This window comes from Monodelphis domestica, chromosome 1 (genome assembly GCF_027887165.1).
Source record: "Monodelphis domestica isolate mMonDom1 chromosome 1, mMonDom1.pri, whole genome shotgun sequence".
Classification (NCBI taxonomy): domain Eukaryota; kingdom Metazoa; phylum Chordata; class Mammalia; order Didelphimorphia; family Didelphidae; genus Monodelphis; species Monodelphis domestica.
The window spans coordinates 339,438,218-339,466,131 of record NC_077227.1 but is presented as its reverse complement, the minus strand read 5'-3'; the positions used below and the strand labels follow the sequence as shown (position 1 = coordinate 339,466,131).

Sequence of the window (27,914 nt, the reverse complement as noted above, 5' to 3'; positions counted from 1 at the left end):
GGTTTTTGTTTTTCTTCTCTTTTTTTTTCAATTGGGAACAGGAAGGTGGGAAGGGAAGGGAAGTTTACTGCTTAAACAAAATAAATTTAACTAAAAGGAAAAAAATTAAATGGGGAATCCTCTCTGTCTTTTTATCTGTTCATAACTAGGTTCTCGGAATGACAAAATCTTAAAGCTGGAATGGCGATATCTAAGTCCAACTGTCTCTTTCAATGACAGACAAGAGAACTCAAAAAAATGGGAATCGTTTTTTATAGCACTGGCTTACCATAGCTTTGTCATTTGCATGTTCCCCTTTTCTGTTTCGAATCTGAATACAGGATATTGGCAAATTCAGTCCAACCCCACTGACAAGATTCCTTAGGTCTGCTGTACTGTATTCTCCACGCAAGAATAAATTGTTATTGCTGGAACCAAGCCCCAGTGAGGCTTGGTAGAGGTAGGTTTGAGAAAGCCTCCCCACTGCAGTGACGTCAATGGTGGCAGACGTCAGGCCAGGGTTCTGAGGCATCTTCTTTCGACATTGATATGACTCTGGGGAGCAACAGTGCGAAGGGCAGCAGCTATGACAGCTACAAGATTGGCCCTGGCTCCATTTGATGCAAACGGAGAAGACTAAAAACACCAGAAACAAAAAGGAAATGCACGCAAGGGCTATCACTAAATATAAATTAGGGGTCGAAAGCTGTCCTCGTGTTTCCCACCCGTCCTTGAAGTCAGGAATGACCTGTGGGGGAGAATCTACCAACAGTACACCCAAAGTGATGGAGGAGGAGAGGGGAAGATCCCCGTGGTCCTGAACCATGATCACCAACTTCTGCTTTACTGCATCTGTCGGCAGAATGGAGCGCCGGGTCCGGAGCTCTCCTGTGTTAGGGGAGACAGAAAAAAGGCTCAGGTCCGAAGCTTGCAGGACATGGTAGGAAAGCCAAGCGTTTGGCCCACTGTCTGCATCCTCGGCTACTACCTTGGTGACCAAGTACCCTGTTTTGGCCTGACGAGGCACAATTTCTACTGGGACTGAGCCATTTTTGACCAGAGGATACAGGATGGCTGGGGGATTGTCATTTCGGTCCACGATGAACACGCTGACCTTCACTTCTGTACTCCTGGCAGGAATGCCGCCATCCATGGCTTCCACCACGAAGTGAAATCCCTTGAGCTGCTCGAAGTCAAAGGAAGTTTTGGCAGTGATGGCTCCGCTTATCCGATCCACCTCTACCAGGCTGGAGGCCAGCGGCCTGTCTGAGTGAAGATCCCGCAGCAGATAGGACACAAGGCCATTCTGGTTCAGGTCCTGGTCCTGGGCGAACACGCGACCCAGCGAGGCCCCAGCTCCATTGTTTTCCGCCACGAAGAACTCCTGCTGAGGCAAAGGAAAGCTCGGTGCGTGGTCATTCACATCCTCAACGAGCACGGTCACTGTCCTGTGCGTGCTTAGAGGGGGAGAGCCGCCGTCGGAAGCTACGATCGTGACCTGGTATTCGCTGGTTTGTTCCCGGTCTAGAGGCCCATCAGTTAACAAGCTGTAGTAGTTGTCGAAAGAAGGGCGTAGCTGGAAGGGGCCGTTGCTTTGGATGCTGCAGGTTACCTTTCCATTGGGACCCCGATCTTCGTCTCGGACACTCAACAGGGCAATCGCAGTGCCTGAAGGCGCGTCCTCGGACACGGGACTGGAGAGTGAGGTGATGCGCACCTCTGGGGCGTGGTCGTTCACATCGATCACTTCCACCAGCAGTTTAGCAGTGCTGGCTAAACTAAACGCTCCCTCGTCTCTCGCCTCGATGAATAACTCCAGCAATTTGTCAGCTGGTCCAAGCGGCGCCACCACACTCACCTCCCCACTTTGGGAGTGCACTCGAAACTGGAGTCTCAGCTCTGTTGGAGTGCTATTGCTAAAGATGTACCGGACCTCCCCGTTGGGACCCTCGTCAGGGTCGGAGGCTTGCACTCGAATCAGCACAGTCCCGTTGGGCGCTGTCTCTGAAACACTGGCCCGGTAAACTGAGCGCTGAAACACAGGCGCGTTGTCGTTGGTGTCCACAACGGTGACTGTGACCTGAACAGATTCGGAACGATCAGGCTGGCCCCCATCCCGAGCAGTCAGCACCAGCCTGTGGGTGTCGCGCTGCTCGCGATCCAACGATTTCTCCAGCACCAACTCGGGATACTCGCTGCTGTCCGAACGGGTCCCCATCTCCAAACGGAAGTGCTCGCTAGGACTCAGCGAGTAGCTCAGTAACCCGTTGGTTCCTTCATCTGCGTCCTGGGCGTTGGGAAGTGTGAAGCGGGCTCCCGGCACCAGGAACTCTGCTAGGTGAAGCAGCACCTCGCCTTCGGGGAAGCGAGGCGGGTTGTCATTGAGGTCCAGAATGTGGACACTCATCCGGTGAAGCTCCAATGGATATTTGAGCACTAGCTCATAGTTGAGAATGCAGATAGGCTTGGCTCCGCAGAGCCGCTCGCGATCGGCCGGCTCCCGGACAAACAAGCTGCCGCTGCCCAGCTCCACCCCAAAGTAGGGCTCGCCGCCGTTGCTGGAAAGAAGGCGAAATTTCCGGAAAATAAGCGTGTCGGCTGCCAGCCCTAAGTCGGTGGCAACGTTCCCCACAATCTTGCCATGCTCCGTCTCCTCAAACTCAGAGTACTCCAGATGTTCCGCAGCGCAGGAGCCGGTCCACAAGCAAAGAATCACTATCCAGCCCAACATCCTTCCCCTCTGGCACATTCCTCGGAGCGGAGCTACCCGTGACCATTCTCCGGGGCTCCAGTTGAGCTCACCCGGCACGGAATAAACTACATAGACTATACTACCGCCGGCGAAAATGTAGGAAATGGGCTGAGGTTCGTCTTCCTTCTCTGGGCTGAAATGAATACTGGGTTAGCCGGCTCAGAGAAAGCCTTAAGTGTGGTTCAGCTGCCGTCTGGGAAAAGGGAGCCAGGCAAGGCAGGAGGAAAGCAGCGCCGCCTAGGGATCTCAGGGGAAGACGTACAGAAAAAAGGTTGGACAGAACGCCAGCTGAAGACTCGGGTCCAACCTCTAAGAAAATCTCCTTAAGAAAAGAATGCTCCTCTGAGAAAAGTCACAAACACTTCGAAGCTGATATATCTTGTGTCCATCCCGGTAAGTGGACAGCCACGGACCTCGCCTGCTGTCTACTTTTTTTTTTTCTCCCAGAAGAAGCTTAGTGTGGTGATCTGGCTTTAGAAGACCGTGAATTTTGATTCTGGCTCTGACAAGAACTACCTATGAAATCACAAAGAGTCACTGAGTCTCAGCTTCCCTGTTAGCATAATGGAGATAAAACAATATTTGCTTATTTACCTCACAGCATTGTTGGGAGGAGAGCATGATAGGTGTAAAGGTATTATTAAAGTATGCAGGATAATTTTGTTTCCATCTGTATTTTCCTAGCACTTAAGAGGGGTCAAAGCATCTTGGACATGGTTTGAGAAACACTGAACTCCTTTAGGATCCATTAAGAATAAAGCAGATGAATCTGGGAAGACTCCAAAGTTGAGGATTACAACCTCCTTGTTGCTTTGAGGATCCTGGAACTTGGGATAATTCTAAAATTCTGTTCAGAATTTCCCAGAAGTTGGACATGAAATTCAAGGAAGTGGATGGAATTTGAAAGAAATTCCCTGCTCCCAAGCAAGGTTATTGGCTCCTGGGACTGCCTGTTTTCCTTTCTGGGAGTGCCTGTTTCCTTGTGACATGTGGCAGAAAAAAAGTCCCCATGGCTATCCCTCAGACACAGGGCTAGTCTTATCCAAGATTTATGGGGCAGGTTACAGACTTAAATATTATGCCTGAGAATTCATACTCTGCTAAACATCAGCCTCTTCTTTAATTAAGATCACCTAAGGGAAAAAAAATCCCTGGAGATTTTAAATAACTTTTTAGATGGGAAAAACTCTTAAAGATACCAGGACAAGGGAAAGGAATTCAACATCAGATTCTATGGAGAAAGAGTGGGCTGAGTGGTTCAAAAAGCCAGGAATAGCCACTCTAAAACTACACTGGACTAGGCCCCATGCAGTCAGAAAGGAGAAATGGACCCAAAATCTTTGAAATTCCCAGTTTTCTCTAATTTATATGGTAGGTAGAGGGCATAGTATAAAAGTACTGGATCTGGATTCAGGAATACCCTAGTTAAAATCCAGCCTCAGACACTTAATAGCTGTATGACCTTAGATAAATCATTTAATCTGTTTCCCTCAGTTTCTCCCTATTTTACAGATAAGGAAATTGATAATGGTTGTTAAAATAGGGAAAAAAACTAAGGTAGACATTGATTTAGATAATGTCTAGGGTCCTACAGCTATTAAGTGTCTGAGGCCATATTTGAACTAGGGTCTTCCTGACTCCAGCACTCTGTTCACTATACCACTGTGCTAGTGGACAGCAAGGTGGTTCATTGGATAGAGTGCCAGGCTTGAAGTGAGAAAGACTCCTCTTTCCCAAGTTCAAATCTGGTCTCAGACATTTACTAGCTATGTGATCCTGGGATGTCGCTTAATCTTGTTTGTCTCAGTTTCCAATCTATAAAATGAGCTGGACCTGGAGTCAGGAAGATGGAGATGGCAAACCACTCCACTATCTTTGCCAAGAAAATGACAAATGGATCGCAAAGAATCAAATATGACTCAACAACAACAAATAATAGCTCTTACCTCCCATGGTTTTTGTGAAGATCAGATGAGATGATATTTTATAGAGTTTTGCCAATTTTAAAGCTTTATATATGTGTTAGCTATTATTATTGTTAATCTTGACTTCTGGTTCTCTGTTAAAGAAAGTCAGAAAGTCCGTAAGAGGCTGGAAACTGATCTATTCCATGAGAAAATCCATCAAATTAAAAATAACCTCTGATCTCCACATCAAAATCCAGAAATAGGGCAACTCAAAGTATCTCTTCCACTGGTCCCAAGAATCCAAAAGGAAATGGCACCCTTCTTAGAATGGACATTTTTTTAAGTTCTGAAATTTCTGTGTGACAGTGGTTCACAGACTAGATTTTGATTACACATTCCTTGTTAGGATAAAATGTTACCACTGAAGCATTAACAGAAACTCTAGCTGAAGCTAAACCTAGCACCATACAAACTTCTGTTAACTAAAGCCAGACTGAAACTAAAAGTTATAAGTGCTCCTATCCCAAATATATCTTTGAGTATTAGGGAGGTAAGCTTATACTTGAAGACAAGACTTGGACAAAATAAAGGAAATACTCTTTTACCCCACTGCTGTGTCATTCAGGCTGAGTCTAAAAAAAGAGAGGGAAAGGAAGATCTTATTTTGAACAAACATTCCTACTATGTGTAAGCCATTGTGGTAGACACTAGGGATGAAATTTTTTTTTTGAAAGTCTTCTCCCTTGAGAAACTTAAAGTAGAATAGAATGGAATAAAACATCTATGTGAATAGATGTGTTGCAAGACAATATTTTTTGGACAGAGGAGAAATTCAAAGTGCTAAAAGAAATTTGAGAAAAAACAGATTTTTCACCTGGAGAAGATATGAGCTGGGGTTCATAGAGATAGCACCAGAGCTAGACTTACTTTTAAGAAAGAGAAAGATTTCAAAAGTCCAAGATGTGGAGAGAGGATGTTTTAGAAACAAGGAAGTTTCTAATAAAATTGGGAAGTTTCCATTGACCTGATAACAACATAAAAGAGTTATCATCATAACTGAACAACAGAGTTCCCTAACTAATCTGATAGCATTATAAGGCATTAGTGATTAAGCAAAAATAATTTCTAGAATACAGAGAACTTCAGATAACTGACTAAGGGTCAGTCATACCTCACATGGTCTTTTAAAAAAGCAAAGTAGCCTGGCTTTAAGAGGCATAAGCTATTCCTTAAGAGCTTAGTCCTCCCTCTGGAATTGACTCTGGAATCTCTGCTCTGAGGCCAGCTCATAGTCTCTGAACTATTTCCTTTTACACAGATCTCACAAGCTGGAATGGAAAGGGGACTCGGAGTTTAGTTTGGTGGGAATGTAGCCTGTGAAAAAGGGAAGAGTCTGAAATATCACTGGAAAAGTAAGTTGAAGCCAGATTATGAAGGATCTTAATGTCAGTTTGGGAAATTTGTCTTTTATCTTTCAGAAAATGGGAAAACAACCAAAATGTCAAGTTAGAGTTAGTAACATGAAAAGATGGTATAAAGCTAGGGAAAGAAGAAAGGTAGGTTAAAAGTCATGAGAACAGAATTAAAATACCTGTTCCAGCCCTAAATAGCCATGTGATTATGAGCAAATCATTTAACCTCACTGAACCTCAGTTTCCTCACCTGTAAAATGAAGGGGCTAGACTAAATGATCTCCAAGACCTTTTTAAATTCTATACCAATGCCCCTCTTGCTATGTATTAGGATGATTACTTATGAAGTGTGCTTGAGAAACAGGGACACCTTCCCCAACTTTAATGACTTTTTTAAATGCTTTGCAGAGCTGCTGGAAAACAGTAAGTGTGTTTCATAAATTAACCCATTCTGCTGATAATGCTAACTGTAGCATACCAGGCATGTTAGCATCTTGCAAGTATGGTTGATGTACTGATATTGTATCCTATATATTCATTTACCAGACACATGGTCAGATCACTTAATGTTCATTGTATGGAAAGGGACAGTCCAAAGGACTAACAAATTCCTGGGCTGGGCGTTGACTGCCACAGTGCCCTAGCTCAGATTACATTCATTTACAAAGCGCAGGTTAGATTAATCTCCTCCTCTTTGATGCCATCATTGTCAATTCTACCAATGTAAAAACCTATATCATGTCATGTATTCATTAATCACCTCCCACTTGACATTCCTAAGGTCCCCAATAAAAGCTGGGGAACATGTGTGAGCCTCCTCTTCTCTGACTTCTCTTGCTCTTACATCCCTTGCCTTGATTCCCTCCCTCTTGCCTCTTACTATCTTGATCTTGGTCTTGACTCATGTCTGACTGATTAATGCAGCGCAGCTGCCCTGCACATCTCCCATTAATCTCTTGGCCCTGTGGCCCATTGAGGATGTCCTGGAGTTGTCAGCTCCCCACCACTTCTCTTGTTTCTCATACTTATAATTTCTCCGCTTGCTTTCTCTCTTTCCAGAGAGGTAATAACGGAACTTGCAACTCCCCAAGTGTTTTAACTTTGTGGTCTCTGAGTCTTTATTCCTGTGTCTCTTCCTCTGACTGCCTTATCTATTTTACAAGCATATTCCTCTAGCCTCCAATTTCCTTCTCAGGTCACCACCCACAGGTTCATTATATAGGAGCTGCTGGCAGATCCTATACTAACTGTATTGGAGAGAAAGGTTTCTCTTTCTGAAGGCAGGAGTAAGAATGTGCCAAACTCAAACAAAATAATTAACATAGTAATCCTGATTACTCTGCCTAGATGTCCCTATCACATATTTGTAGTATGTACAATTTGTATAACTGTTGTTGTTCTTTAGTCACTTTAGTTTTATCTGACTCTTCCTGACCCCATTTCTGATTTTCTTGGCAAAAATATTGGAATAGTTTGCCATTTCCTTCTCTAGCTCCTTTTACAGAGGAAAAAAAAAAACTAAGGCAAACAGAGTTAAATGACTTACCAGGATCACACAACTAATAAGTATTATAATAGGAAGAGGACATTTGCAAAAAGACTTTGCAATGCAAACTTTCAAGTGATTGACAGGAGCAGGTGACAGAGAGTCACATGGGACTCTAAGGGTCAATATCTAGGTAAAGATTCTATGGTCCCAACAGAAACTTCACTTCTCTCCTGAAGGACTTTGGAGATTGCAAGTTTTACATCAGATTTCTGGCCTTTTGGTGATACCAGTTGAAGAGAGAAGAATCCTGCTTGGACTGGCTGCTGGCAGCTAGAACAGAGGACTAAAGACTCACTTCTCCACTGGTCCTGCTTTGGACAGTTTTATCTGAAGATCCTGGCCTATTGACTGGATTCCATTTGTGAGATTTTGTGTTGGGGAAACTTAATGTTTTTTTTAGCTTAGAAAGTTAGGTTAAGATAGGTTTATAGAAATTAGGGTTTAAGATTAATTGTAATAATTTTCTTTGCTCTTTCCCTCTTCCCTTTCCCAAAAATAAACCTGATTTTTATGTTTCCTTCTTGTTCTTTCCCCTAACAAAATCTCATTATTACAGTATCTGAGGCCAGATTTGAACTCAAGAAGAGGAATCTTCCTGACTCTAGGCACTCAATCCACTGCACCACCTAGATGCCTCACAATTTGTAATAATAAATTGGTATAATTGTACAAAGTCCTAATAAGAGAAGGAATGAAACAAGGATATTTAGTGGACACAGATACTGATAGAATTGGAAAGGGAGGAGGTACAGCTAACAGAGGGAAAGGAAATATTAAAAAGGACATATACAGAAATAATCTGAAGTAAAGTACCTGAAACAAGTCCCTCCCCTTTCTGTTGTCCTATTATATATAGTTCAGCTTCCCCCACCTCACAGCCCATCTCTAGTTAATACTGCCTAAATATATTAAGAGACAAAATGTGCACATTCAAACAATCACAATTATAGAAAAATACACACACACATATACATACATACACATATACACATCGAATGATTCAGCCTAGCCCACAGTCCCCTAAGGATGTCCCTGTCATCTCCTGTGTATTGTCATACAAACCATTTGTGGTTTGTAGAAAATAGCAATGCAGGAAGAAGGATATACCCAAAGGTTTAAAACAGCTAGAGACACCAACACAAATATATATATCAACTAAAAACCAAAATCCAACATCCAAAAAATCTATAACTAGTAGTCTTTGCCATTTCCAATTGGTTCCTTTGTTTATAACATTTTTCACAGGTTCTCCCAATGAAAGCATCTCAATTCAAACTACAGACTTAAAACTCAGTAAAAGAAGAAAGTACTGAATTCTATCCCAAAGTACATTTACTTTATGTGCTAGAGAATTCAATACCCCAGAGGTTATAAGCAAATAGCTCTCTGACCAAATGTGGCCTTAAGCACACAATTCAAATTTCACTCCTATGGTATGATCTCTGAGCTGATTACTTGAAGGCCAAATTGGACACAAGTAATTGTGAATTCAATCAGAAAAGGATAGATATAGATATAGATATAGATATAGATATAGATATAGATATAGATATAGATATAGATATAGATATAGATATACAAATATATAAATTCTCCCACATAAGCTACTCCCTGAGAGCATGGTATTTAATTTAGAGACAGAATTAGCTTACAGGTCACTGGGCTTACATTTAGCAAATTATAACCTCAATGTATTTGTAGACTAAAAATATAATAATGCAGCTTCCCTAAGAAGTGCAGACTTAATCTCATTTATATGTCCCAGTAACTAGCAAGGTAGTTCCTACTGATTGCAGGGACCAATCTAAAATGCTTTGTAATTTTTCTTATTTCTACACTCCCATTCATTTAATTTGTATCATATTTAGTTTGTCCTTTTAATTGCATAGTGGATCATATTTTTAATGATCTTGTACAATAACCTTCAAATGCCTTTCCCACAGGAATGTTATGTAATTGTTTCACTTCTCTGAGGTAACCAGATTTCCAGAGTTCAATGAACTTTGTTTTTCAAAAACACAAACAAGCAAACAAAAAAAGAAACCCTCTCTTCCTCAAAACTTACTGCTAAAAAGAAAGACGTTATTTATAACATAACTCATTACATGGAATGTCACATAGATCCAGTCATGATATCAAACTATTCATGTCCACATAAACCTCACCATCACATTCCAGATGGTGATTAAAAATGCAGCCAGGCTTAAGCATGATTACTACTTCTAAATTCCCCAGACTCTTCTTATGTAGCTCCTATGACATCTGGTTGCTTCTTTTATTTGTAAACTATATACCTTGGAAGAAGGTAGGTGGTTCAGTGGATAGAGCACTAGGATTGGAGTCAGGAAAATCTGAGTTCAAATCCAGTCTCAGACACTTAATACTTTAGTGTGATCCAGGGCAAGTCATTTACCCTTTATTTGCTTAAATTCCTTGGAGAAGGAAATGGAAACCCACTTCAGTATCTTTACCAATAAAGCCTCACACTGGAGTACTGAAGAATTGGACAAAATTGAGCAACAATACATTGGGAATCACTGGTTGCTTCAGACTACAAAGCTGATACTAGGGAAAAGGAGTAATATTTGCTTTTTGAATTAGTGATATTTGTGTCCCCCTCGACTCTTTTAATGGTTTCAGAAATTGTTAAAAATAAATGTAATGTAATATTGTTGTATCTTATGAAGAATACAAAAAAGTAGAGGTAGACTTTGGACTCTATGCAAAGTAAAGTAAGCAAAACCAGGAAAACAATAGACACAACAATAGCTATAAATGAATGCCCAACACCAACCTCCCACAACAAACCTGAACACTGAGTAATGATCAGGATTAAGCTTGACTCCACAAATGAAGAGAAAAGGCACCTCCCAACCTGCAATGCACCAAGAGGGAAGACTGAAAGAGCCAGCTGATGCCTTGGTTAGCTTTGTTGTTAATCTCTCTTTGTTACTCTTTGTATGGCAGCTGGTTCTGGGAAGCAGAAGGAAAGGTAGATGTTTGGACATGAAGATGATATAAAAGGAAAATATAAAAATAAGAAAAAAATTAAAGATTTATTTCTCTTCTGAATATTCTCTCTTGGTTTTGAGATGCAGGCTCTCCCACTTCTTTTCCTATAACATAATATGGCTAGCAGATAGTGTACTGAACTTAGAATCAGAAATAACTAGATTCAAATCAAAGACTAAATGCTTATTAGCTGTAGGATCCTACATAAGACAATTCTTGTCTCTGAGCTTCTGGTTTCTCATTATTCATGGGAATAAAAATAGCATCTACCCCCATAGACTTGTAGAGATTCAATAAGATCATATACAAACCATTAAATCCTACATAAATGTCAATTGTTATCATTACCTTTTAAAATGTTCCTTTTCTGCCCACTTCCGTGATTTCTCACCTTCCTGATTCCTTAAAGAGATAATTCTTCAGAGATCTAGCCTCAAACTTCTTCTTTTCTCCCTTTAAGCCATCTTAACATAGGGTTCTTAACAAGAGGTCAGTAAACTTTTAATATATATACATATATATTTAATACATATTTTAATATAATTGCTTAACTTTGCAATCCCAAGTATTTTATTTTATACACTTAAAAATATTATTCTGAGAAAATGTCCATAGGCTTCACTAGACACAAAAATATGTCCACAACTCAAAAACCATTCAGAATTTTTGCTCCATACTCTTTGCTTTGGCAATCTCATCATTTTCACTTTAGTGGTTTCAATGATCACTTCAATGCAGACAACATGTAAGTCATCTATTTTCTGAGCTCCAAGGGTACACTTCCATTCTTCCAATAGTATTTTATTGATTAATTGAAAATAATCTCATATATTTAGAGCATAAACTGTTAATAGTTAATATTTCTATAAAAAATTTAAAAATCTTGATTATCACCATTTCCTACAAAACGTTAACATTAAACGTTTGTAAAACAGTTAAACAGCTACCACAATGGAAACCAAAAAAGGCCAAGAGTTGCCATAGCAAATCTTTTCCCTCCTTTACAAGTACAAAAGCATGTCAGCAAAAAAAGGGGGGGGGACTTACTTTGCATAGTGTTGTAAGTCTACCTCTACTTTTCTTTATTCTTCATAAAATACAACAAAAAAAGGAAGATAGTGGAAAGTTATGAACAATTTCAACCTATAAAGGAACAAAAAGCAGTGAAAGCCAAACTAGCCTACAGGAAGCTGAATATAAAACCCAGTTGAGTTACATAGTCTCAAGGACTTTCAAAAATGAAATGGGCAGGAACACAAGTAAACAATAGATAGAATATATCCGCTAACATTTCTATAAGGATTTCTTTTAATGGCTAGTATGACAAAAGAATTATCACATGGATCCAAATACTTATTTCATCAAGTGCTATATGAGGAAGATGAAATCACTGAGATAGAAATTGAGAAGACTGGATATATCCAATAAAACACATACCAAAAATATCTGTATTGGAGGCAACAGAATCTTGAAAGCCCTGAGAAATTATTTTATAAGATATGTTAGGGAAGGGAAGGTACTGAAAGAAAGTAAAAATGCATAATATTTCCACAAAAGTGATAGAGATACAATCAACAACTGCCCAACTGTATGTCTACTTTCTCTATTTTTTTTATTAGAATGACCTTTACATTTTGAAAGGTATCTGCCATGTGAGACATACAAAAACAGATAGAGAAAATCTACATCTTAACAGTCTCACAATAGATGAAAAGGTGCCAAGAATACCACTCATTATCGCTATGAATATACTGAATTTTAAGTCTCAGAAGCTAAATTTGAATCCCAGTTTTACTAACTACTATTAGGATTTACTAACTACTATTGGGAAAATTCACTTTGCCTCTCAGATTAAGTTAGCTAATCTCTAAAAGGAAAATGTTGGCCTAGATGATTTCTAAGATACCTCTCGGCCTAAATATGATCCTAATATCTTACCGTGTTTATTTTTATTGATTTTTGTTGTTATTCAGCTATTTTGATTGTGGCTGACTCTTCATGACTCTATTTAGGATTTTCTTGACAAAGCTACTAGAGTGATTGGCCATTTCCTCCTCCATCTCATTTTAAAGATAAGGAAATTGAGGTAAATAGTGTTACATGACCTGCCCACAGTCACACAACTAGTGTCTGAAGCTGAATTTGAACCCAGGCCACCCTCACTGCAAACTGGTGATCTATCTGCTGCATCACCTAATTGACCATTGTTGATTACCTTTACCCCCAAAAGAGCAATACTGTGTATTGATTCCAAGGCAGAAGAGTGGTAAGGGTTAGGCAACTGGGATTAAGTGACTTGCCCAGGGCTACACAGCTAGGAAGTGTCCACCTAGCTACCCCCCCATTGGCATAGGTTAAGATCATACATTTTTTTGATAAATGCAACCACACAAGTAACTCTTTTTATTGAACTTCTAATTCTGAATGCTGTGCTGTTTAAAGGTGTTTACAACTGTCATGGTGGATGAGGAATTCCTCATGGATGGTGTAATTCTTTAGATGTTCCTACTTGTGAAACATATTATAGTAAATTTATCAAGTCCCAGAAGATTACTGGATTTACTTAAAGATATACATTATAGCTGTTAAGAAGTCAGCCTAATAATTAATATAGAACAAAGGAAATGGCCAAAAAGTCCTGGCGCACAAATCATGACATGCAATTGGATATCTAGTCAATCAAGTAACTGAAACCTTAGGTGGAGACCACAGAAGGATAATGAGATAGGTCCAGAATTCAACAAGGAGAAAATATGGGGGGAGTAGGCAACACTAAATTTATGAAATTGCACAGTGCTTTCAATAATTTGGGGAAGTTTCCTGAGTCAAAGACTTTTTTATGCAAATGCTCTCCCTATGATAATGTGTGAGTGCAATCAAAGGACAGCAAAATTTCCAAAGAATCAAAGTTGAAGGTGTCCCAGAAAGACAATAGAAAAATATATCATGAATGCAAGTAGACTACAGCATGACACTGCCTTCAAGGAGTAGCACACAATATACCAAAGAGAAAAAGATTTGGGGAGGTTTTGAAGTAAGAATGAGGAATAATAATCAGACTACCCTAGTATAGGTCTTTTAATTGCTAAAAGTAAAAATATCTAAAGGAAAGCCTACTGAATGTCATCTAGATCATCTTTGAAGGATTCATGAGCTAAGTTGTATAAGGGAAACAAAGAATACGGTGGATTTCAACCTGCAGTGATAAAAGAGATACCCAAATGGATGCAATTGCATTCTATAACGTATTTAAGCATAAGTCAACAAGCATTTAAGGGCCTACTAGGCATGGAAGGGATTGTTAAAGGCTCTGTAGAGATAACAACTCAAATTAAGTAATTCTTTCGCTCAGAGAAAGTACAGATCCAGTACTAGAAGGGTCTTCAGAGGACATCTAGTCCAATTCCATTTTATAGATAAAGAAACTGAGGTCCAGTAAGATTAAGCAATTTGCCCAAAGTCACAAGAATAGTAAGTGCCAGGAAAATTTTGAATCCAGACCCTATGACTCCAGATCCATTCTCTTTCCATCTCATCATAAGGTTTCATAAAAAGGAGTCCATATTTCCAGAAAGGTATGTGTAGAAGAGGAAAAAAACAATTGCTCCAAATTTTCCTTACTGATAGTGGATGGTAAAATGCTTACAAGATTTGGGGGTGGGGATGTAAAACATGTGCATATATGTATATATATGCACATGTGTAAGTGCCTTTTAGAGGCTTCTGGATATGGATACCATACCAGCTGGTATGGTAACCTCTTTTCTCCTCCTTAGGAAAATCCATCCCTCAGTCACTTAGAAAAACCAACCCATCCTGAACACGTGGGAAATGGCTTTTCTTTTCTCCCACATATATATATGTGTGTATATATATATACACACACACATATATATATATATAATTTTCATTGATATATTCTAGGAGACAGAGGTATGTATGACAATTTATGGGAGAAATGAATTAATGAGCAGGATAATGTCAGAGTATCAAATATCAACAGTAATATTTAAAGCATGTGGCAAATGGAATAAAGTGTCCATTAAAAACTTCCTTCATCCCAAGCAATAAATATAACCTTTGCCAACCCAGACTATTATAGCTACATCTTTTGGTAAACAGGAGCATTAAAGGTGTTAAGCACTTACTAACACCTATTACACAAATTCAGTTCACAATATTGCTGAAAGTTGATAGGCATTCCTGAAGGTTTCTTTTAAAAGGCTTCAAGAGCAGCTTATATTAGAAACTCTTTCTACTTCAGTATTGATTTTCCATTGATATTTTATATAATATAGTGAAAATGACACTACTCCATACATTATCGATGCATGTAAAAATACATGCATACCCCTAGTGGAATGGATCATATATCTATATATCCACAATATATGTTGCTTATATAATATAAAATCAAGTTGTTGAGGGAAGATACTATTCATCTGACATTTATATAGAGTTTTATTGTGACAAAATATTTTACATAAATAATTACATTATACATTATCTGATGATCGGTAAGAAAATGGAAACAAAGAAGAGATTTTGGATTCCTTAAATTATGGAAATGATGGGTTAATGGACTAAATTGAAATGCAGCAAATAAAGGCTGAGAAAAATGTTATTCTAAGAATGTAAATCAAATTTAAAAGACTTTAAACTGAAAATGAAATGGGAGAATTTTTCTAAAACTGCCTCTATATACCAAGCTAGATGGCCTAGACTTTTGAAAGGGTTCAGGGAAATAGCAGACAGGCTCCCACACCCGAAATTCTTTTGGAGAAATCAAACTCAGACAACTTGGAAATTTTTTATATATTAGATTGCAATGGCACAAGAAAATTATTTTCTTCAATAAAGAAATGCAACAAGTAGATTTGGGAATCTATTCAGCCTAAACTCTTTCTTGATCTCCAGTTTCATATCTCCCTCTCCATCTGCCTATTAAACATCTCAAACTTTGTATCCTCTGGATATGTGTCTGGAAGTAAACTCATAAATTTTTCACCCTTCCAAACTTCCTTATTATTGTCAAAGGCACCACCATCCTCCCAGTCCTCCAGATTTGCAATCTAGACTCCTCACATCCTTGAATCCTCACTCTCCCTCACCACCTCATATACAATCTAGTGTCCAGAGCTGTAGATTGTACCATCTCTCAAATATGGTCTTTTATCTTCTTTGATACTGCCATCATCCTGATACAGGTGCTTTATTGCACTTTTGGTAGAGCTGTGAACTACTCCAACCATTCCACAAAGCAATTTAGAACTATTCCCTAGAAGCCATTTAACTGAACATACCTTTTGACCCAATAATATCACTACTAGGTCTATATCTCCAAGACATCAAAGAAAAAAGAAAAGGTCCTATATGTACAAAGGGACTGATATCAACTCTCTTTGTGATGGCAAAGAAATAAATCCTGAGTTAATGTCCAAAGTTGAGGAAAAGCTGAAAAAATTGAGATATAAATGGCATATAACTCATATACTATAAGAAATTATGACGGGAATGGTTTTAGAAAAATCTGAGAATGCTATAAAAGAATGCAAAGTCAAATGAGCAGAACCAAGAGAACAATTTAGAGAGTAAGAACAAAATTGTTAAAGATAATCAGCTTTGAAAGACTTAGGAATTCTATTCAGCACAATGACCAACCACAGTTCCAAAGGACTCATAATGAAATATACTATCCAATTCCAGATAGAAAGCTGATGTTCACACAATGCCCCTCTGGGAAGTATTTTCTTTCCTTTCTTTTTGTTTTTGTTTGTGTGGTGGCTAATTTGTTTTGCATGATTATATATAGTTGTAGTGAGTTTTGTTTTCCTTGTCTGAAAAGTAGAGGAAGGTAAGGAAAAAGGAAGAGAATTCAGTACTGAAAATAAAATAAAATTGAATTTTTAAAAACCATTAGAAAACCTTAACAAAAGAGTAAATGTCCCCCAGTTATGGGAAAGACAAGATTCAGAAATCCAGTAAAACAACAGGAATTATTAGAGTAAAATCAAGAAAATAAAATTTGAAGGGATGTTCATTTGATTTGATTTGAATTTGATTTAAAGATATAAAAAACAGGAAGGAAGACAAGAAGAGAAGAAGAAAGGAGAGCATTTATTAACTGTGTGCCAGTCATTGTGGTAGGCATTCAAAATATATTTCCTGTGATCCTCACAACAACCCTTAGAACTAGGTTCTATTATCCCCATTTTACACTTAAGGAAACAGAAGCAGTTGGATATTAAGTGGCTTGTCTAAAGTCACACTGTAAGTGTTTGAGACCAGATTTGAACTTAAATCTTCCTAATGGCAGACCCAGCACTGTCACCACGGACTGCTCCACAAGGAAAATATGATGAAACAAAAAGTTTAGACATCATGTTTCAAAAAAATCAAAAAAGAAAATTGCCTGAGTATTGGAAGCAAAGAAGAAAGTATAAAATTATTGACTCTAAGGCATTCCAGAACAGGGAATCCCCAGAAATATGCTATTTAAGCTATAGAATTCCAAAGTCAAAAAAGAAAATATTACACAAGACTTACAGACACAATTCACATACCAAGAAACTCCCTGCCAGAATCACAGCATCACTCATCAGCAACAAATAAGAAAAGAAAAATTTTAAAGACCAAACACTTATCACAAGGCAAAGACAGAATTTTGCAAAGCTAAGAATAATTCTACTGGGGAAAAAAAATGCTTTAGATAGAATTGCCTTTTCCATTTATTTCTTTAGTAGGAAAAAAACAGTTGGGCATTCTTTGAAATTCAAAAATGACTGACAAAAGCAACTTAAGAAAGTGTGATTAATTTGGAAAAAACTAGATAATTATCCTCTGTTTGTATGCTGAGAAGAGATCACAAAACTATTGTTATTTTGGAGTCTCATACTCAAAGGGTCATTGGAAAAGCAAAAAGACACAAGTTCTGGGCTTCAGTGTTTAAAAAGAATCATTCAGAATAGAAAAGAAAAATAATATTATATTTCTTAATTTTGAGTGTCACAGAAGAAAATATTTCAAGCAAATAGTTGGGGTAGTGAGAAGAGGGAATTTATCTAACCAAACTCTTACTTGGGCCAGGCAAGAAAAGGTAAAAATATATATTGCAGTAGTCTAAATAAAGTAAAATGAACAGGGACTAGCCAGGGATAGGGAAAAAGAAGATATACAGGAGCCAGAGGGTGGGGGTGGAAAAGTGGATAGTCTCAAGCAAAACAAACAACTATTAAAGTTCTGACTTTTTTAAAAAGAAAAAAGGGGCAAGACTCAAGAAGATCTGAGCTGGGTTGGGAAAGGAGGAATAATAGAGGAGTTTTAGATCAAATTGTTTCAAACAATACAAATTGCAAGTGTCTGGTGCTGGTTTCTTTCTAGAAGAAGGAAGAAGAAAAAGAATAACACTATAACAGAATGTAAATAAATGTATAGTCAAAGTACACTTAACAGCTATAACTGTGAATATTAATTATATGAACCCACCTTGTGAAAATGGATTTAAGTAAGTAACAATTTGTTATACACAAGAAATAAATGGAAAATAAAGATTATGTACAAAAATTAAAAGATAGGTTGGAATGGAATTCATTATACCTTGGTCAAATCCAAAATATCAAAAATAGCAATCATCATCCTAGACCAGACAGCCTCAAAAATAGGTGGTATCATCAGAGCTCTACAAAGAAAACTCATATCATATCAAAAGATATCATAAATAATAACTATTAATTATGCATACAAAATGGCAAGATAGTTACATACTTTCAAAAGAAGCTAACAAAATTTTAAAAATTAGATCATAAACTAACTTATTTATTATGTTATTAGAGGCAACTGTATTGCTTCTTTCAGAAAAATAGTTCTAATAGTAATATAGGAATGTAGATTTGGGGCTGAAAGTTATCTTTGAGGAAGTAGCTTAACTCCCTTATTTTGGTTATGAAGATTCTAAAACCCAAATAAGTTAAGTGGTCTATGCAAGTGAACACAAATAGTGTCAGGGTTAGAATTGGAAACCAGGATCATCAAACTCAAAGCTGATGTCCTTCTACTCTACTAGCATGAATAAATAGGTAACAAATTAAAATATGAATATAATACTAGAAAAATAACATATGGTTGATTTTGGATGGCCATTGAATAGAAATCTTAAGGATTACACATTTTGGGGCATCACATGACTTATTTAGAAAAATTGCCTACCAGCAAGAGAATAAATAACTTCTAAATAAATACAGAAAAACTAAATATATGTTTTTTAGACCATATAACAAAATAAAGTGAAATAAGTAAGGAAAATATGAACAAAACACACCAACTAAAATGGAAATTAAATTATATCTTAAATAATAACTATGTCAAAGAAAAATTATAGAAAAACAAATTATTATATAGAATAAAATTATAATGATCATTTAACATTTACAAGATGCTATGAAAGCAGTTTTAGAGAAAAATTATATTTCTTAACACATATTCATGAAAAAATGCCAATAAATTGAGCATATAACTTTTAAAAACTAGAAAAATAATAGTCTCCAAATAAACAGAGGTAGTGTTATTTAATAGATGAGAGACCGACCTTACTACTAGGAACACTTGACTTTACTGCCTCTTACACACACTATCTGTGTGACTCTAGGCAAGTCATTTGATCTCTCAGTGATTTAGGCAACTCTCTAAGATTGTATGTCATAGAGAAGATGTCAACTGAAATTAACAGGGGGATTCCCTTATATAGCAATGAAATCACAAGTCCATTTCCTTTCATTAGGTTGTCTATTTCAAACAAGTGTGAGGAGTATTTTGAAATGAAGAGATTTTTAAAATGAAAAGAAAAAGACTACTTAGGAGACAAAACCCCATGTAATTTTAAATATTTGATGCTATATTTCCATTACATTTGTTTAAGTCTGAATGAGGCAATAAGCCCAACAAAATATATAAACTGTTAACTAATTGAAATTAACAGTTTTAGGAATACTAAAATGTCAACTTGAAAAATGAGAATGCATTTAAAACAAAAAGGAGGAAAAAGAAATGAAAATTATCATAACTTGCAATACTTAATTATATGTCAACAAAACTGAAAACAAATGAAATACATGAATATTTACAAAAATATAAAATACTCAAATTGACAAAGTAGGTAGTAAAGAACCTATATACCCCAATCACAGAGACATCAAGAAAACAATAAATAAAACCCCAAAGTCAATGCAAACAAAGAAATGCTATCAAATGTTTAAATAGCAAATAACTGCTCTGTTCTGCAAACTCTCTCTCTCTCTCTCTCACACACACACACACACAGAGAGAGAGAGAGAGAGAGAGAGAGAGAGAGAGAGAGAGAGAGAGAGAGAATTTATGGAATTCCTGATATGAAATGAATGTAGTCCCCATATGCAAACCAGTGAATAATAAAGCAGAGGAAGAAAATAATATATAAATATCATTAGTGGATATTCTTAAATGGAGTTTTGGAAGGAAGCAAGAGAGCAGAGTGGAAACAGAAATTGAATAGAATGCAACAAAACATGAAGAACCAGGGGGAGATCTTAGAATCCTGTGAAAAGATTCTGAGACAGTTAACAGCCCTGGAGGAGAGTGAAATGAAGAGAGCAAGCAACCGTTCTGAAGCTGATTGCTCTCTCTCCCGATCCTGTGGTGAAAACCCATTCAACTATCTGTTGTGATTTCCTGCGATTCCTCTGTGATCCCAGACACTGAAGAAACATCCCAAGACCTCTCAAGAACACCTAGCTTTAGTAGTGAACTGAACTACAAAGTTGCCTTGGTGGACTTTATCCATGCCATGTGACTAGCTCACAACGGACACCATCCTCTGACTTAACTGCTATTTCTGGCTTCCATCAAAGATTGTATAGGCTTAGCCTAGGTAGCAAGTTAGGAAACGGGAATTTTAGGTAGAGAGGGAGTAAGTGTAGTCCCAACATTTTCTAGGGGGTCAAAGAGGCCTTCTGCAAGGTCAGTGGTCTGGGAAAAGTTGGATTTTATTAGTATTATGGAATATCCAAGCCCTCAACCCAATACTCAGTCCTTTTTATCCTTGTTAATAAATCTTCAACTGTTAAACAACTGAATTCAGAGTGAGTTACCTACTTGCCTTCTCAGAGAGAAGACATTTAGCATTCTGAGCCTGAGCAGACCATCCTCTCAGATTGAGTCAAGTAAAATCTCAGTCACCTATTTTAATCACCTTTTACAATATTAACTCAAATTTTGATTCAAAAATTGATTTGATTTTTTTAATTAGCAAAAAAAAGACTAATGCTATAAATGTATGTATCCAAAAATAACTCTGCACTATCATGTCAAATTTAAAACAGATTGAACAGCATATAAATGAAAAAAAAATCATTTAACCAAATTATTAAGATTAGATAATTAGACAATATTCATTATTCATTTATATTAGAAATACTAAGCGGCATTGAAATAATATACTTTTAAAAATCTATATTCAGGGTCTGGCATTATCTATAAAGAAAAAACACTGTAAACTTTCTCAGTGAGAATTGGGTAAAGAAAGGATGCTTGATGTTTCCATTATTCTATGAATGAATAAATGCTAGAAATGCTAGACTAAGTAGATAACAGGAGGGCATACTTGGGGAAATTTCACAGAATCGGTGAAGAATCTTATTAATGGCTATATAAATCTGATGCATACAAAATAAATCTAAAAAAAAACAGAAAAATATCTATATAGTACAAACAAAAAAACAGGAATGATAAGAGAAATTCCATTGAAAAGAACTTCAACATTAATTAAATATCTGGGGATTAACCTTTCAAAATACATATAAGATTTATCTAACTAGAACTACAAAATACTCAACAGAAATGAGGAGAAACTTAAAAAACTGGAGAAATATCCACTACTCATAATTGGACCATGTCAATATAATGAAAACAATAATATTATCCAAATTAATTTATAGATTAAGTGCAATACCAATCATATTAACATGAGATTATTTTTGGAACTAGTCAACATAATAATAATTTGGTGGATCAAATCCAGAATCTCAAAGGAAAAATGAGAAAATGTGTGAATAATCAGTCATAGCTTTACTAAACTTCAGATTTTATTATATAGGAATATTCATCAAAATGATTTTGCACATGATAAAAATCAGTTAAGTAGGACAGAGGGAAGGTTGAATAAGAAAAAAAGAAGCAAGTGAAAAAAACAATACAATGTTTGACAAACCCAAAAAGACATTACTAAGAGTCCCTTATAGGGAAAACAGCTGGAAAGATTGGAAATCTGTTTAATAGAAATTAGAACTGAATAAACATTGTACACCATATACCATAATAACCTTGAATTAGATACATAATTTCAATATTAAAAGATATACAATAAGAAATGAGATGAAAACAATGTATGTATTTTTCACAACTGGCTTTGAGCTGGAATTAACCAAACAAGAAATAGAATCATAAAAGATAATCTAGATATTTATGACTACACAAAATTTTAAATATTTTGCAGAATTGAATGATAAGTAGTAGGGTGGGAAAATATTTGCATCAAATATATAACAAAATATAATATCAAAAATATGTAGGAAACTAACACAAATATTTATCTTAAAGTTCCTGAATAGTGAAGTAGTCAAATAATATGAAAAAAGATTGCTAAAGAAGATTTTAAAACTAAAATAATTCTAGGGAAATATAATTAAAATCATTAATCATAAGAGAAATGTACATTTAAGAACTCTTAAACTTCATCCCATGCAAAATAAATGATCAGGGATAAGAACAATCAATGTTAGAGGGATTGTGTGAAGATAGTCATAGTAATATGGGGTTAGCAGCACTTTGAAGTGATCCACCATTCTGAATTTCCAGTTAGGATTATTTTAAAGGTGAGGAAACTATCCTTGCAAAGCCTTTGACCAAATGATCCCATTGTTGGGGCACATACTCCAAGGAATCCAAAGACAAAAATAAAGATCCATAATATATATAAAAATATTCACATTAGCAAATTTCTGGTAGGATAGATTATCACTTTTTTTATCCATTACCTTCTATCTTAGAATCAATACAACTATTGCTTTCAAGGCAGAAGAGTAGTAGGGGGCAGCCAATTGGGGTTAAGTTACTTGCCCAAGGTCACACAATTAAGAAATGTCCATGGTCATATTTGAACCTAGGCCCTTCCAATTCCAGGCGTTGTGCTTCATCCACTCTGTTTCCCAGCTGCCCCAATAGCACATGTTTGTGGCACTTTGAGGCAGTGAGGTAACACAGTATATAGAGCAATAAGACTAAAGTTAGGAAGACCTGAGTTCAAATTAAAACTCAAATACTTTTACTAGTTGTGAATGTCACTTACTCTCTGTATGCCTCAATTTTCTTTAACTTTAAAATGGGGATAATAATAGCACCTACCTCTCAAGGTTGTGAATCTCAAATTATATAATACTTTTACAGCACTTAGTACATTGTGTGGTAGATAGTAAGTGTTCAATAAATGTACTCTTCCTCCTCCCATTCCAAAAATGGGTGCCCATCAGTCAGAGAATGGTTGAAAAAGTTATGGTATATTAATGTAATGGAATATTATAGTGCAGAAAGAAGTAGAGATTACAAAGAATATAGATTTATATTAACTCACATGAAGAAACATAAGTAGAACCAAGATAAGAATATCAATGGCAACTACAACATTATAAATGAGGAATATCACTGAAGAGAAGTTGAATTCTATGTGGAAGTCTTAGGAAAGAAATGGTGGGACATCATTTTTGGAGACAGTGTTATATACATTGTCGGTTAGGGTTTATGCATCTGATATCTGAGGGTTATTTTCTATGTAACTGAGGAGCAAGGGATTTATCAAGGTATGAGAGTAAAAATGACTGTAATATGGAGAAGAGGATATCAACAAAATGTTTAATTGCTTTCCTTGTCAATAAGGCAAGAAAATGAATTTGAGGAATAAGAATACTCATGGAAGAGATAAAGTTCTCTCTAATTTCAGATAACATGATAGTTTACTTAAAAGATTTAAAAATCAATAAAGAAAATAAGAAGATATTCTATTTCATGACAGAATAAAAAGATCCATAAAATCATCAGTTTTGCTATATATTAATAACAAAATTAAAGAAGAATATGCAAGATTAAATCAATTTAAAGTCATAGTATTATGGATTAAGCTGATTGAGTCCCTCAATGTACTTGTTGGAAATATGAGGCATTGACATTTGTCCAAAAGAGGCCTGTCTGATGGAGCTACATTTGCATGCTGGCTCATCCCTGAAGGACATGAAACACCTTATTGGTCCCTTTGTATACTCATGACTAGGAGGTGGTGTCAGAGATGAAAGGTAGCAGTCATGAAGAAATTTCTTTCTTGGTGTTCTATAACAAAAATGGAAAATACTTCACCTCTCTCTTTGGTCCAGACCTCTTTTGGGGTACACTGAGTATTTTCTCTAATTTGAACATCCTCACATTAGTATCAATAGTAGTCACAATCCTATGGCAGTGGGAACATGTGCATGCCTAGATGTGTCTGAATTCATGTCAACCTTATCTTTTATGTTCTCTTTTCTGAGCACAAGTCAGCAGTAACTAGTGATTCAAAATAGGCATTTCCAGTCCTGTTAGTAAAGTCATGAGTCTAAGAGTTTCAGTTTCTGAATCAAGGGGCAGCTAAATGACTATATAGAGTGCCAGAGCTAGAGTCTGAAGGATCAGGGTTCAAATCTGGCTTCATACACTTCCTAGTTTTGTTAACCTAGGCAAGTCACTTAAACTCAATTTCCTGACCCATACCACTCTTCTGCCTTAGAACCAATACTTGTATTGATTCTAAGACAAAATGTAAGAGCTATTGGGTTTGTTTGTTTGTTAGAGTATCTGAGTCAAATGTTAGCTATCCAGGTGGAAGTAATTTTGGTATTACCATTGCTTCTCAGAAGAGAAGATGGCCAGAAAGAATCATTCTACAATCTAAAATACTAAAGAACCATGCCTGATTCTCTCTGGCTAGGAAAGAAAGATTTTGTGATTTGCTGAAACATTATAAGAGTGAAGTGAATTTAAAAAACACATACATACATATACATGTGTGTGTGTTTGTGTGTGTGTGTGTATATATATATATATATATATGTATGTATATCACATCTGTCCAACAGCCCCATAATAATTGAATTTACCTTCTGGTGGAATATAAGGAATATGATGGATTATTGTTTTATTTGTTGATTCATTTCAATGAGTGTTTTCTACTCTAAGCATTCTCTATGGTAAAGGAAATAAGCTGTGGTCCTAAATATGATACCTATTTTGTTCAGAGTACCTTTTCTAAAAGAGCCCTAGTTACCAATATTTTTAGATGACCCTAGACATGAGTTATACTTAAACATTGTTTGGGAGATTTTCCCTGAAGTTCTATTCCTAGGTGAGTACAACTGGCCAGAGGAGAAAAAAAAAATCTGTACCCTATTTGAGGGATCATGCCCCTCTCAAAATGAAATGAGTCTGTTCAAATGCAGAGTAGAGTCCCTTTGGGGGAAGGAGTCCCTGTACCACAGATAGGCAATATAACCTAATGATGTCAAAGAATAAAAGTTCTATATAAATAAACACAAATACTTATAGCAGCACTTTTCAAATAACAAAGGACTGGAAGTAAAGCAGATGTCAATCACTTGGTAAATACCTGAGTAAATTGATGTATGAATGAAATGTAATATTATTGGCCATAAAACCATGAGGCATCATGCTAGGTACTGAAGAATGAGACAATCCATGCATACTCTCAAAAAAATTATATTCTAATGGGGGATAAAATATGTCTCCTGCCTCAAGTCAGAGAGTTGGTAGAATATAACTGTAGAATAAAGCTTGTTTTCTCAAACATGGCCCATATGGTGATTTGTTCTGTTTAACTGTACCTTTTCATTACAGGAGATATTTCTACTAGGTGGTGCCTAATCATTAGGAAATGACCATAATTTAAAAAGAAAATCAACAATTTTAAAATAATTCAAAGGAACCTTTGTGAAGAAACTGAAAGTGAAGAAAGCTCCAAATCCCACAATCCTCTTACTGAATGACATTACTATTCATTTAAAAAATCATAATAAACATAGTAACAAAGAACAAACCTAATTGGCCATGTCTGAAAATGTATATCTCTTTGTCCACTTTGAGTTCATTATCTTTCTGTCAGCTGGTGAATAGTATCCATTATCATTGTCATCTAAAGTCATAGCTGGTCATTGCTATGATCTGAGTTTTTAAGTCTTTCAGAGTTATTTTTATTTAGAATATGCTTGTTATTGCATAAATTGTTCTGTTGCTTCTGTTCACTTCATTCTTGAGCTTGAAACTTCTCCAGAATTCTCTGAAGACATTTTTTATTATTTTATATAATGCAATGAATATTATATGACAATTATATGCCACAATTTATTTATCCTCAACTGATGGGAATCCTCTAATCTTCCAGAAAGTGGGCTGCTTTCCTTTTTTTCCTTTTTCATCTCCCCTTTAGTTTCTACCATCTTTTGGTAAAGCTCATTTTACTTTGGACCATTCACTCTCAGGTATTATCTTACTTCTTAGCTCTTACTTCTATCTACCCTTCCTATTTCCATGTTGAGCTTAATGTATTTCTACATAAAACTCTTTGTGTGTATATGTGCATGTCCACTTTCAATGAGAATGAGATTCATTTGATGTTAGTTTGTCTATATTTTCATTCATATTTGTATTATCTTCTCCTAGCACCCAAACTTTGAAAATTAGTAAGTTCTACACTCTTCTTCCTCTGTCAAAATGAATCCTTCTATCTGTCCTTTTCTTTTTCCACTAAAAAACGTATAGAGGATTGATCCACCACAAGTCCCATTTTAATTTCCTATCCATAATGGCCCTTGAAGACATTAAGTTTATGAAGTGATACTGGTTTCTTTTCCCCTACACCATTAGAATGTTATTTCTCCATCATCATGTTATCCTTTTCATTTGCACAAATAATTTCTTTTTCTAGGGGTTTTTTGACTTGTGTTTATATTTCAAAGTTCCTACTTAGTTCTTGTTTTTTCATTAGGAATACTTGAAAACCCTCGATTCCAATAAAGGCCCATTCCACATACACAGACCCCCCATATATTTGGAATTACAAAAAAAAATAATTCTTGGTTCTGTTAGGTATAAACTGGTTTACCCTGTATCTTCTTATAGGCTCTAGTTGTTGTTGTTGTTGAAAGAGGCAGTTCACTTCCAGCAGGAATTGAGTTGAGGCATTGAGTAATAGTTGGGCCTAGTCCAAAAATGACCAAGTAATGCTCCTTAAAGAGAGCTTAACAAAAACTTCTATTTAATGAGTATTGGAAAGGTTTGAGTAGGAAAGGATAGGTAGCAGAGGATGGAGAATTAATTCCCTAAATCTAAAAGGGTCTAAGCTTTTCTCACTCCCTTCTGATTCGTGAGAATCTACTTCTTGCTCAGGTTTCCCTGAACCTAACTTACAACTCCTTATCATTTAACTAAATCTCCAGATCTATGCTAAATATTCTGTTCTAATCAATAATTTCCTTAAATATATATATATATGTATATATATATATATATATATATATATATATATATATTTTAAAATCAATGACTCCTTGTATTCTTCCTTCCCAGCTCCTCTTGCAACTGTCACTCCTTTTAGGACTAGTCAGGCTTCAAGCCCGGTAGGTCAAACAGGCCTATCCCACTCTGCAGTCACCCAGAGGGGAACAAAACAGTTTTTCTTCCTTTTTGCCTACTGGTCTTCTTTCTCCAGCTATTCCCAAAGCTCCAACTTTTTCTCCTCTCCAACTGTCACTCGGTTTTCCTGGTTTTCCTAGAAAGCTGATTCACAGACCTTCTCTCCCGCAGACAGGCCACCAGGAGCGAGTTTGTCAGTTTGACTCCAACAGCCTTATAGTTCCTCAGAATTCCTTACTAGGAATGCTGTCTAAAATTCTAAATGGGCCTTAAAAGGTAATCTGACAGTCCTTAGCTACTAAGCTCTTAATTGTTTAATTAATGTTTATTTTAACCCCAATATTTCTAAGACTACTCTTTCACTTTGGGGAATTTTTAATTGTAAAACCTCATCTTGTTTATGGTCGAAGTTACTAGGTCTTTTGTTACACTAATTATGATTGCCTGGTATTTTAACACTTTCTGCATACCTGTACTATTTTTTTCTTTGAGCAAGAAACTCTGGATTTTGACTAATATGTTCTAGGGAATCAATTTGGGCTTTA

At 36.5% G+C, this 27,914-nt stretch overlaps 1 protein-coding gene across 24 annotated transcripts in view; it reads right to left on the bottom strand.

Annotated features, from left to right (window-relative positions):
- LOC100026963 (protocadherin alpha-C2) overlaps window positions 1-27,914 on the bottom strand; it is a 275,774-nt gene that overhangs the window by 139,359 nt on the left and 108,501 nt on the right. Inside the window, exon 1 of one of the 24 annotated variants that reach the window (XM_056811415.1) lies at window positions 269-8,939. The exons of 22 other annotated variants lie outside the window; for them this stretch is intronic. In XM_056811415.1, coding sequence (XP_056667393.1) covers window positions 269-2,728 — 2,460 coding nt within the window. In that variant the 5' untranslated portion in view covers window positions 2,729-8,939. Of the gene's footprint in view, window positions 1-268; window positions 8,940-27,914 lie in introns of those variants that run through there. One more of the 24 variants, XM_007473764.3, reaches the window with a different exon arrangement.